Consider the following 12,179-nt stretch of genomic DNA (forward strand, 5'->3'; position numbering starts at 1 on the left):
AATCCCAATTCACAGCCTGCTGAGCAACCATAAGCAAGTCTTTCAACCTCTTAAGCCTTCTGATCTGCCAGAGATCTTTATGAGAGTTTATAAAATACTAGCCACATTAAACAAAGTTACCAGCAAACTATAACAACTTATAAATAAAACTTTGTGTTTTATTTAAGGTGCAGCAGATTACCTCACTTCATAAATGTCTGGTGAATTAAGCAAGAAAGGAATAAAAATAACCCTATGGGTTTTGTCTAGTCTTGGACAAAACATAAAGATCCAAATTATTATATAGACTCTTAGTATTACCATAGATAAGTTCATTTTTGAGTAACCTTTTAAGCTTTATAAATTGCATTTAATTTAAATTGTTAGTTACAATGTCCTTGAAGAATCAATAAAGAAAAATTTCCCCTTTGAGTATCACTATTCAGTTTCTTGGCCCCATTTCAGACTCATTATTACACATCTCCTTTAGAAGGGGTCTTCAAAATAGTACCATCAGGTCAAGGCCTTTTTTGGTGGTGGTGGCAGTTCTGTTTTAGTTGTTTAAAACTTCTCAGGTTAGCAGCTTAAATTTTAGGGTCCTGTGATATATTTTTATGTTGCTTGTCATTGATGTAGTTTTGCTAATTGGATTTAGTTCCTTACCTAATTTCAATGTTTAAGGAGACCTCTTGTTTCCAAACATCTAAGATATTTTTTAAAACTTGTGTTTTTATTTAAATAATTTTGGACATACTTTTGTATGTTTGCTTCCAGTAGTGGTTCTAGTTTGTTGCATGCCCAGAAGTTAGTAACCTTTATAAATATTTGAAAAAATGACACTGGAATAAACAATATTTGCTGTAATTTTGTTCCTATTAATGCACAGAATTACCTAAGTGCAATGCTCGGTTTAGCTTTTTTCCTGATTCTCCTCCCAAAGTTTTGTCTGATCCATTGTTGAATACACTATGTAGTTGGAATATAAAAGGAACTAGGTGGGGGTAGTGTTTTTTTGTCTCTTCTTGTGAAAATTCTGTTCAATAAATCGCACAATAGCACAAAATGACTCAGAACAAATAGCAAGGATATTATTTCATTCCTATCTTGTGAAAGCCAATGTTGTCCATATGCAAGGTTATGAAAAGTCATAGTTCTAATGTTGTTGTGGGTGGCCTACCAAAAGAAAACTTAGAACTTCTTACCAATTCCAAGAGCCATTGAAGAGAAGACAAAGTTTATAAAAGAAGCCAATAAGTGCATACATTAGGATAGTTATAAATAAAATTACAGTACCAGAATTCTGGCCAACCTGCAAACTCGACAGTGACATTCCCATAAAATAGTGTAATCAGAAGCACTCTGAGGAATTGTCTTCTTATTTTTTTTTACAGCAGCAAAATCTTCCATTAAAAATAACTGTCTATTCCCTTGCATCAAACCTATCAAACAAATGACATTTGAGCAAATTCATATATTTTCAGAAAAGCTTTTGTACAGGTACACCAAAGTATCGTTTCAGTTTCTGCAAGTCTTTTCAGGAATGACCCCAGAGACCACATCAATACCATCCATCTCTGGGTTTCTGTGTTGGCCAACATGGTGGTAACAACAAGATGGCATGAAGAAGCTTATGTGGGGGAGCATTACCACTAATTGATTTATTATGTACTCTAGAATTTGAGACTGTGTTCCAGTGTGACATACTTTGTGCTGTTTCATTCTTTTTTTCTCCTCATGATAGGCAATTGGCATCCGTTTGAATGAGCTGTGTCATGGGGAGAGTGAGAGCCCAGCCAATCTACTGGGTCTCATTTATGATGAGGAGACCAAGAGAAGACTGAGAAAGGAGGATGAGGAGGAAGACTTTTTAGATGACAGTAAGGAGACTCCCTTTACTACAAGAACCCCTGCTTGTAAGAACCTCTGCTTTAGGAGCACTTAATATTTCTCCTTTCTTTTTCATATTCTTACCACCTTCCCATGTCTCCCCACTGCATCTTTTCCCTTTTTCCCTGTGCATGTAAAACATGTGCATAACGCCATACAAAGAGAAGACAAGAGCAAGTACTTTAATTATTCTGTGCCAGAGTTTTTCCTTTTTATAAGAATAATACAACCTCTTAGGAGTGTTCAATGATATATAGAAGCCCAACATTGTATGAAACGTAGTAAATGTTATTTGTATTGATTACTCTGGTAATTCTGTTTTTTATATACTCCTGTAGATCCTACTTCACTCATTTATAAACTCAATTGATAGTTTAATGAGAGAGAGGAAGAGAGAGTGAGAAAGAGAGAGAGAGAGAGAAAGCGCAAAAGCCAGAAAGAGAAGAAAATAAAATATTCAAGGGCAAAAACCTGCAGGCAATTGTGGAAAACTACTACTTTTTAGCCTCTGGTTCTTGCTATTATACAAAATTAGTAATAGACATCTCTGCGAGAATCTAAGAGAATATAGATGTGGAAAATCACTATCCCAGAAGTTTATCATGTGTTTTGTTATTCTTCTTGGAAATGCAAAGTCAGACTAATTGAACATAAACTGCTATCCAAATCATTAAAATGTTGAAAACAGAGTATATTACAGAACTGAGTCTCATCATAGAAAAGTAGAGACAAATTCCTGTTACATCCACCAACATCATTTTGTGTATATGTGTGGTCTGTATCATACAAGTTTGTGTATATGTATATTATGGCTTTTTATACACTATAAAATTCCAGTTACGGTTATGAAATTCTTTATATAATGATGATAGTGAGGTCTCTTCCTCTTGACTTTCCCTGGTGATTTGAAATTCAATCTCCATGCTTATATTTTAATTTTATATTTTTAATCAGTTGATGCCAAACCTCCTGCAACCTTACAGTCACAAAATGTAAAAGAATGACTAGTGTAACATTGGATAGGACTAAATACATAAATGAGAACCCCCTGATATTCCTTTCTGCTTTCATGTCATAATATTTTTTGTCTTTTTTCATCATTAGCCCTTTTTAAGACTTTATCAGGTCAAAGCAAATCTTCTTGACTTAACTGTTGACAAAACACTCAATTCTCACATCTGCCTTTCAGTCTAATGGTGAAGGTTGACCCCAAACACAGTTCACACTGTCTTGGAACAACCCATGGGATTGGGTCCACTCCATAAGAAGCCTGGAGGATTATTCAGCAATCACAGAACCTAGTGAAGTCCTAACATAAGACCCATTGCCAAGAGTAACTACCCTACCTCTCAAAGGGGACCCTTCAGAACAGAGAGAAATAGAAACAATACTAAATGGCTGTATTCTCAGAGGCCAAAACAAGCTTGAATCTCCATATAATCACATAAGTATCATTTACCAATATGTTATGGATGACATGTTCTTTTTTGTTAAGACCACAAAGAACTCAATTTTTGTTCAGTGTAATATTTCATATTATAGGGCCTGGACTAAGACCAAGTTAATTGTTTGCAGGACTGATATGAATTCTATATGATAGCCTCAGGAGTAAAAGGACAAATCCAGACATTTATACTGAATATCTTACTTTTAATTACTATTTAAAAAAATTGTTGCCTATCAAAGAAATTTTTAGTCAGATAGCCACTACTGAATATAAAACTGATATGTCTGATTTAATTCCCACATCCTAGTCAATATAAAGCTCATCTTGCACTTAAAAGCTAATTGTTACTTGAATAGATTTCCATCTACAGGAACTTGTCTCTTTCATTCTTAATGAGTCAAAGTCTCCTGATATCTGTTAACTCTGGAGAGAAAATAATGGTTTTCATGAGGAAGTGATAGCCTGATAACTTCAGGAAACCATCATTACCACCTATTATCAACAGAAATTGTGACATGTGTGTTCTATTCAATTCAGAAAGCCTAACATCTAGCAAACATTTTAAGGAAAGTTTTAGAAAGTTGATATGTAATGATATCAAGATTGCTTAATGACTTGATTCATTCAAAATAGATAGCTTTTCTTTCTTTTATGAGAGGCAGAAATCTACATAACTTTGGTCTTCTTTCTGGGCACTGTTGAGTAATCAGTACATTTCTGCATGGTAAGGACTAATCCTGAGAATTTGGTGTTATCTTGGGCATTGTGTGTCTTTTAAGCCAAATCTATAAGTTGGCTTATGATGGATACAAAGTTTTACTAAACCAAAGACCAATATTCTCCATAGCAAATATTTTCATACTTTTATCATAGTCATGCCTTATTCTGATGGGTCAGTTCATATAAAACATGCGATTCAGGCAATTGTGTGTGTCTTGTCTGTGCTGCAGAAACACATCTGGACTAGAGCAGTAGCAACAACACTGCCCTCGGAGTATCAAGACCAACATCCTCTCAGAAAATGAGCTGACAGGAGATGTGTAGTTCCAAATCTAGCTCACTGCCATATACATAGACTAACTCTAATTAATAGCAGTGTAGAAACCTTGTGAAACTACTTCCCTTTTTTGTCTCCTTTAAAGGGCTTTCCAGTCTACTTGGAGCCCTATTTCATTGCTCAGAGTAACTTAGTTTTGCTCATCTGATGTTTTAATACTGAAACACTTGTTCTAGAATTGCAAAATGAAGGAAGAGAGATATGTAAGATTAAGTTTATGGGAGTAGGTAAATGAAACTTGCATATGTGATGTTCTCATATGCAATTTGATTTTACATATGTGTAGCTATGTCCATCACACCGTACCTCTTTGTATTTTTTATTGATTTTCTGCTTATGAAAGAACATTTTTATTCCCTAGGTACTGTGAATCCCTCTAAATGCGGTTGTCCCTTTGCCTTGAAGATGGCAGCATGCCAGCTTCTCCTGGAGATCACCACCTTCCTGAGAGAGACCTTTTCATGCCTACCGAGACCTCGCACTGAGCCTTTAGTGGTGAGTGAAAGTGTGAGTGATCATAATCAGACTACTTGCAGAGGTCAAACATGTGACTTAACTTCCAGTACCCACAGTTTCCTCAAATGCTCACATAATTCAAATGTGCAACAATTTAAAACTCAATCGAGGGACCTTCATACATAAAAAAATGCTCATTTCATCATTAAAAATAACCTCAACATTGGCCTAGAAATCACTAACCATAATTTCCAAGTACAATAATTGAATAGTCACTGTCGGCTGCGCTGGAAACCAATAAAGAGCCTTTAGTTTCTTTTACTCTGAAAACTATGAGAATTTTTATGTTCAATATTTTGGAAATCACTGGCAGATTTTTTTTTTGCACTAATTGCTTATCAATCTATATAGAAATTATTTCCAATGAATTTTTTCATTTAAATTCTGAGTGAAAATAATTCAATGTTTAGTGTTCAAATACCCTCAAACATCTATTATTTATTTATTTTTTTATTTTTATTTTTATTTATTTATTTATTTATTTAACAGGTAGAGTTAAAGACAGTGAGAGAGAGAGACAGAGAGAAAGGTCTTCCTTCCGTTGGTTCACCCCCCAAATGGCCGCTACGGCTGGCATTGCGCTGATCCGAAGCCAGGAGCCAGGTGCTTCTTCCTGGTCTCCCATGTGGGTGCAGGGGCCCAAGGACTTGGGCCATCCTCTACTGCCCTTCCAGGCCACAGCAGAGAGCTGGACTGGAAGAGGAGCAGCCAGGACTAGAACCTGGCGCCCATATGGGATGCTGGTGCCGCAGGCAGAGGATTAACTAAGTGAGCCACGGCGTGGGCCCTCAAACATCTATTATTACTTCTGTAGCATTTCCTTTGGATATGGATAGGCACAACAAATGATCATGTACACACAAATACATACATTCATATATATATATACATATGCAAACACATACGTGTACCTATACTCATGTACACACGCAGTCATGCACCAACCACCATTGGAGCCTGATTTATTTAACTGAGAATACAATACTGTGCCAGAGCTGGGAATCTGTTCCTGGTGATGTTAGGTACACATTGGATGTTCCTGTACTTTTAATTCCCTAATGGGTACCAAGTTTCCAATGGTTCTTTTACCACAAGGGTGAGGCAGTCAGAGTTGTGGAATAAGACAAATCCTTTTTCCCTCTTACACAAAGCTTATATACTCTCCCAGAAAAAAATGTTACACTAACAATTTATGTGTTTCCATTGAAGTGAATTTTTCTTTTGCCACTTCTCTTGCTTTTTAAATCAAACTTGGCATGAGCAAGGCCATGTCCCAATCCTGGGAATGGAGGCAAGAGGGACAGAAATTAAAACAGTCAGTGTCTGGGATCCCTGAGCAGTGCCTCTGCCTTCAGTTTCCCAGTGTTCTAGAAAGACCCTCCCCTCACTCTAAAACATAAAATGGAGACTTTTAAGGTAGAAATACTTATGACTAAAACATATGTCTTCAAGAGGAACATACCCCATTAGAACAGTGAAGCCATTTGAATACCAAAAAGGGAAGTTCCTTCTATCTCCTGTATGTCATTTCATATTAACCTGAGCCCTTAATTTTCTGAATTATCATTTTTACTGTTCCATTGAGCCCATTCTGTGAAATCAAATCAAGTTCACCAATCAACACAAATGTTTAAAGTCAAATATAATACAACTTCTGATCCATAGGCCTAAGGATCCATGGATATAGTGTTATCCCTCTCAATATTCTAAATTATACTGAAGTTTTCTTAAAGCACTGAGTACTTCTAAGTTTTTAGGTTTTTATTTGTTTTTATTTGTAAAATCCTTAAGATTTTACCTAGTTGTTTTTTTCTCTTTTCAACATTTTTTTTAAAAGTTTCATTTATTTATTTTGAAACTCAGAGTTACAGAAAGAAGGGGAGAGAGAGAGAGAGAGATCTTCCACCCTCTGGTTCACTCCCCTGATGCCCACCACAGCCAGCACTGGAACAGGCCAGACCCTGGAACCGGTAGCTTCATCCAGGTCTCCCAAGTGGGTGGCAAGGTTCATCTTCTGCTGCTTTTCTCAGGAGACTGGCAGGAGCTAGATTGGAAGTGGAGCAGCCGGGAATGATGCCTATATAGAATACTGTAATGTCCCTCATTATTATGACAAATTTAATTTAAAATCTATCAAATATTGGGGCCGGCACCTTGGTGCAGCAGGTTAATACCCCAACCTGAAGCACCAGCATCCCATATGGACGCTACTTCTAGTCCCAGCTGCTCCTCTTCTAATCCAGATCTCTGCTATGGCTTGGGAAAGCAGTAGAAGATGGCCAAGTCCTTGGGCCCCTACACCCATGTGGGAGTCCTGGAAGAAGCTCCTGGCTCCTGGCTCCGGATCAACACAGCTCTGACTGTTGCAACCATCTGGGGAGTGAACCAGCGGATGGAAGAACTCTCTCTCTCTGTCTCAACCTCTCTCTGTAACTCTGTCTTTCAAATAAATAAAATAAATCTTTTTAAAAAATCTATCAAGTATTTTAACTGGCAGACTTGTAGGAAATGCCAAGAATGAAGCTAAAACAGAATCTGTAGGGATTCAGTCAATAAGAGGAAAATTTTAGTTTCTACATTGCCTTTAACTGGGTCTCAGAAATCTTTTATCCATTAAACTAGGATTTTTCTTATTAAGTGTAGGTTTATCTATTGTATTGGAATGTGACTTTTCTAAAATAAAGGGAGAAAGATTTTTTTCTCATGTTTAGACTATCTAGCTCTACTGAATAGTAAAGAAAACTCAAGCCGTATTCTAACTCACTGTAGATAAAACAATGGATATCATAAAATTGCTTTAATAACAGAAAAACACTTAAATATAACAAGATAACTGACATAAAAAATCTTCTTAAAACAAATTGTGCCAGTGGCCTTGAGAAAGGGGAGAATCATGGCTGCTAAAAAATAAACTGCTGGGAAAATCCGGAGCTTTCTTAGAAGAGGTCATATTTGAACATAACTTTGAAAAATTAGGTGTGATTTTGAAAAGCAAATAAGAAGAAATTGGATAGAATAACTACCTTTGAGAATTAAAATTATTATGTTATTACTGTTTTCCCAACTTAGAAATTTCTCCAATTAAAATTTTCTCCCAAAATGGAAAAGAAAGTAGGTTATATTTTTCCTAAAAGGATTAATTTCAGAGAAACAATTATAATCTTACAATATTTTCACAATATTAAGATAAATTCCATATCATTTCTGTATTTTTCTACATGTGATAAAATTTTCTGAGTGCCAAACTATAACTTCTGTTTTTAATACAAAGAGAAAAAAAAGAGACAGCATATAGAGCCTAAAATTTAATTGTGTTGATGACAATCATAAGATTTTAGTCTTGGTGAAAATTGGATTATTAAAAATATTTTTATTTTCCACTTATTTGAATCTGAGGGTTTATTATGTCATAACTGTAAAAATAGTGTGTAGGATTGAAATCAGCATTTTACACATTTCTTATTTTTCTGGCCCTCTGAAAGAGATTTGTAGATCAATAATTGACTATGGTTCAGGATGGCATGTTGAATTTTAAATATGGAGCCCCAAAGACCAAACTCTTAACAAAGAATTATGCTCTGCAAGGCTTGCTTAGGCAATAGGAACGTTGTGTTTGTCAACAGAAGTGATGGAACACTGGTTTGCTCAAGTCCTCCTCAAGGGGAGTATGAAATCTCCCAACACATGATTGGTCTTGAGCTTCTGCCCCTCATACATGAGGTTTGTTAAACCTGAACCACCTCTCCACACTTACTTGCCAATATAACTCTACTTGATCCTGAAAACTTGCCTAGAGTGCCATCTCTATATTTATTTTCTATTTTGGCTGTAATAAACTGCCACAAATTGAGTTGTTTCCAACAATATAAACATATCTCCTGTAATTCCAGGAGTAGAAGTCTGAGATAGGTTTTACCAGGCCAAAATCAAGGTGCTGACAAGGCTGCCTTCCTTTCTGGAGTTCTAAGGAAGAATTTTTTCCCTGTTCTTTTTCCATCTTCTAGAATTCACTCATGTTCTTTGGCTCAAAACCTCTCTCTGCATCTTCAAGAGCAGTAATACAGCATCTCACAGATATCTCTGAGCATGGCATGGGAAGTTTCTCAGTTTCAGGATTGGTGTGATTTGATTGGGCCCATTTCACTGATAGGAGATAATCTTCTCATTTTAAGGAGATAATCTTCTCATCTTTACGCTTAATAACATCCACAGAATCATTTAAGACAACATATTCACAGTTCCCTGGGATTAGGGCATGGACATCTTTAGGAGGCCATTGTTCACTGGCCACAGTCTCCAAGTTTGATTTTGAAGCTCCTATTCTGTCTTTCAGCCTTAGAACTTATCATTAATTTGCCTTCTCAGTTTCTTTGTTGGGATCCTGAGTTCTTTAAAAGAAAAACACATTTCTTATTTACTCTGCAGTGCATGATTTTTAACAAACAGATATGTACCAAAGATGCAACAAAAATGGTGGACAAGTAGTTGGAAGGTGAGGAAGCTAGTTCTGGATTTGAAACAAAGACCATAAAAACCACGTTGGGAAAAATTTCACTTAGTTTTTAATCCAAGAATAGATTTTCATGGTCACAGTCTAAAAGTGGTGTTAGGTAAAGAAATTTGGCTATTTGGATGCAGTTGCATGTTATTCGAATAGTAGTGAGTTTCTACAAGACCACAACTGTGCTAGGGTGTTGCCAGCACTTACGCGCTCCTCATTGGCATTGCAGGACTTGGAGAGCTGCCGACTCCGTTTGGATCCTGAGTTGGACAGGCACAGATATGAGAGGAAGATAAGCTTTGCTGGGGTGCTGGATGAAAATGAAGACTCAAAAGATTCTCTCCATAGCAGCAGCCACACTCTCAAATCAGATGCAGGTGTTGAGGAGAAGAAAGGTATGAAAAAGTAAAGAAATATTTAACATTTCAGGATTACTCATAGGATATTTGGTCTGGGGTCTAAACTACAAATTGAGTGTCCTGTGTGTTGTTTCTTTTTGTACTGACAGTATAGGCTCAATGAGGTAGGAAACCATATTCTTTGGAGGTGGACTCTGCAGTGAGGCCTGGGTTCTAATTCCAGCTCAGTGACTCTCCAAATTCACTGAATCTAAGACACTGTCAGCTTTATACAATTATTTTGTTTACCAATGGAAAAGAAAAACACTTCCAATTTAATTCTTATATAATGCTTTCTTGTCACTTAGCTTGTGTTTTATTCTAACTGGAAGAAAACCTTCATACTAAATTAGATATAGATGATGATGATGATGATGATGATTACTAGGGGACTTCAAAATGTTCATGGAAAATGGAATTAAAAGATAGGTTTATTGTGGTATAAAAGAATTTTCAAATCCATGCAGTTTTGTCATAATACACATTCCCATGAACTTTTTGAAGACCTCTTGTTTTTATCATTATGTGCAACCAAAAAAAAAAGTGAAAGCATAAATAAAATAACTGGCTAAAATTTTTCTAAATCATCTTCAATTCATAGTTCAAATTTCTTAATTACTGTTATACTCAGTTGTCAGTATTCACGTCATCAGAGTATCAGTGATGCATCATCGCTTAAATGGACCCACATATAAAGTAGAGCTACTTGTACTGGTTATGTAAGCCAACGTGCAAATGTATGAGGCTAACTTATCTTCAATTCCCTTTCAAGAATGTGGTTAGTACATCAATTTACCACCTCACCCACTCTTTCTCCCCTCACTATCACTGGGCTCCTTGGGTTTAAAAGACATTGGCGTCCATGCTGTACATTTTGTGACTGGTGTTTTACATAGTGATGTGGACACAAACAATAAATAATGTATTGCAATTCCTATCTGGCCTAAGTGATAATAAAATACCACTAATTGTATAACAAATCCCAATTTTAGATGTTAAAATGTAAAAATGTGCATCTTTTAATGGGTGAAATATAGTAACTTGCTATATGATCTTGTCTAAGTTACTTAACTTTTCAAGCTGAAGTTTTCTTTTATCTAAAATTGGCTTAATACCAGTTACTGCATTATGGTGCTAAAACTCTAAATAAGATGTTGCAAGTAGAGCTTAAACTTAGTACTTAGCTAATAGTAGGTACATAATAAATAATTATTATCATTTTAATATCATGAGCATACACATTAGAACCAACATAGAAAAATCCCATGAACTAAAGACTGCAAAATTATAAGTTGCTCTCTAGTGAATTATTTTAACTATTGACTTCACTATCTGATTTTGATACTTCTTAACTTCTGTTGTCCTTCAATGCTTTTCTAATAAATCTCCATGAAAAGAACATCAGCACATTCATTAAAATTCAAAGATGATTTTATGCACTTAGTATTTTCTAATGTCCTACAGAACAACAAGTGATTCAAGAAATGTTGGATTACTTAATGAATGAATGATTCTCAAAAGGAATAGCCCTACAGAAAAAAATTACAAATTATTTAAAATTTTGTAATAAATGAGCATATGCTGGGAAAGTGAATATGTCAAGGTCAGAATGTTGTCAGAATTTAAATAATCAAACATTATATCATATTCTATTGATTTATGGAAACAGAGTCCATGTTGCAGGAAGAACAAGCCAAGTTTTAAACAAGTTCTGAGTTTGAAGAAGTATGAAGTCAATGTATTTTCAAATATTGCAACTTCAGGCTAGACTACTTGCATATGAAGAGAGACTTTCATCTTTTAAACATATTTCAAAGATATTTTAATTTAAAATACAGTCTTGTTTTCCTATTCATAGTTATTATGCTGATTACTATTTTTTAAGTAGTTGAATAAACATTCATAATACTGACGTGGTTAAACATGAACAGAATAAATTCTATACCATTTGAAAAATAAAACATCTGATTAAATCTTAAGAACACTAATTGCTTGATTATTATTATGTAAAATTTCTTTATTTTCAAAAACTGAAACACTTAGTATCTTCTTCCTTACAGAATGGCTATATTAATATATGAAGCTCATTTTTAAAAATTAAGAATGGAGGGGCTGGCACTATGGAGCAGCAGGTTATAGCCCTGGCCTGAAGCGCCGACATCCCATATGGGCAGCTCCTCTTCCAATCCAGCTCTCTGCTGTGGCCTGGGAAAGCGGTGGAGGATGGCCTGAGTTCTTGGGCCCCTGCACCAGTGTGGGAGACCTGGAGGAAGTTCCTGGCTCCTGGCTTCGGATCGGCATGGCTCCGGCCGTAGTGGCCATCTGGGGAGTGAACCAGCAGATGGAATACCTCTCTCTGTCTCTACCTCTCTGTGACTCTGTCCTTCAAATAAA

General features: G+C 35.8%; 1 protein-coding gene across 3 annotated transcripts in view; it reads left to right on the forward strand.

Annotated features, from left to right (window-relative positions):
- Positions 1 to 12,179, forward strand: part of UNC80 (unc-80 homolog, NALCN channel complex subunit) — a 216,843-nt gene that overhangs the window by 103,057 nt on the left and 101,607 nt on the right. For all 3 annotated transcript variants that reach the window (XM_062201741.1, XM_062201733.1, XM_062201752.1), the window contains exons 24-26: positions 1,721 to 1,856; positions 4,732 to 4,865; positions 9,617 to 9,782. In XM_062201741.1, the coding sequence (XP_062057725.1) occupies positions 1,721 to 1,856; positions 4,732 to 4,865; positions 9,617 to 9,782 (436 nt within the window). The remainder of the gene's footprint in view (positions 1 to 1,720; positions 1,857 to 4,731; positions 4,866 to 9,616; positions 9,783 to 12,179) is intronic.

This window comes from Lepus europaeus, chromosome 1 (genome assembly GCF_033115175.1).
Source record: "Lepus europaeus isolate LE1 chromosome 1, mLepTim1.pri, whole genome shotgun sequence".
Classification (NCBI taxonomy): domain Eukaryota; kingdom Metazoa; phylum Chordata; class Mammalia; order Lagomorpha; family Leporidae; genus Lepus; species Lepus europaeus.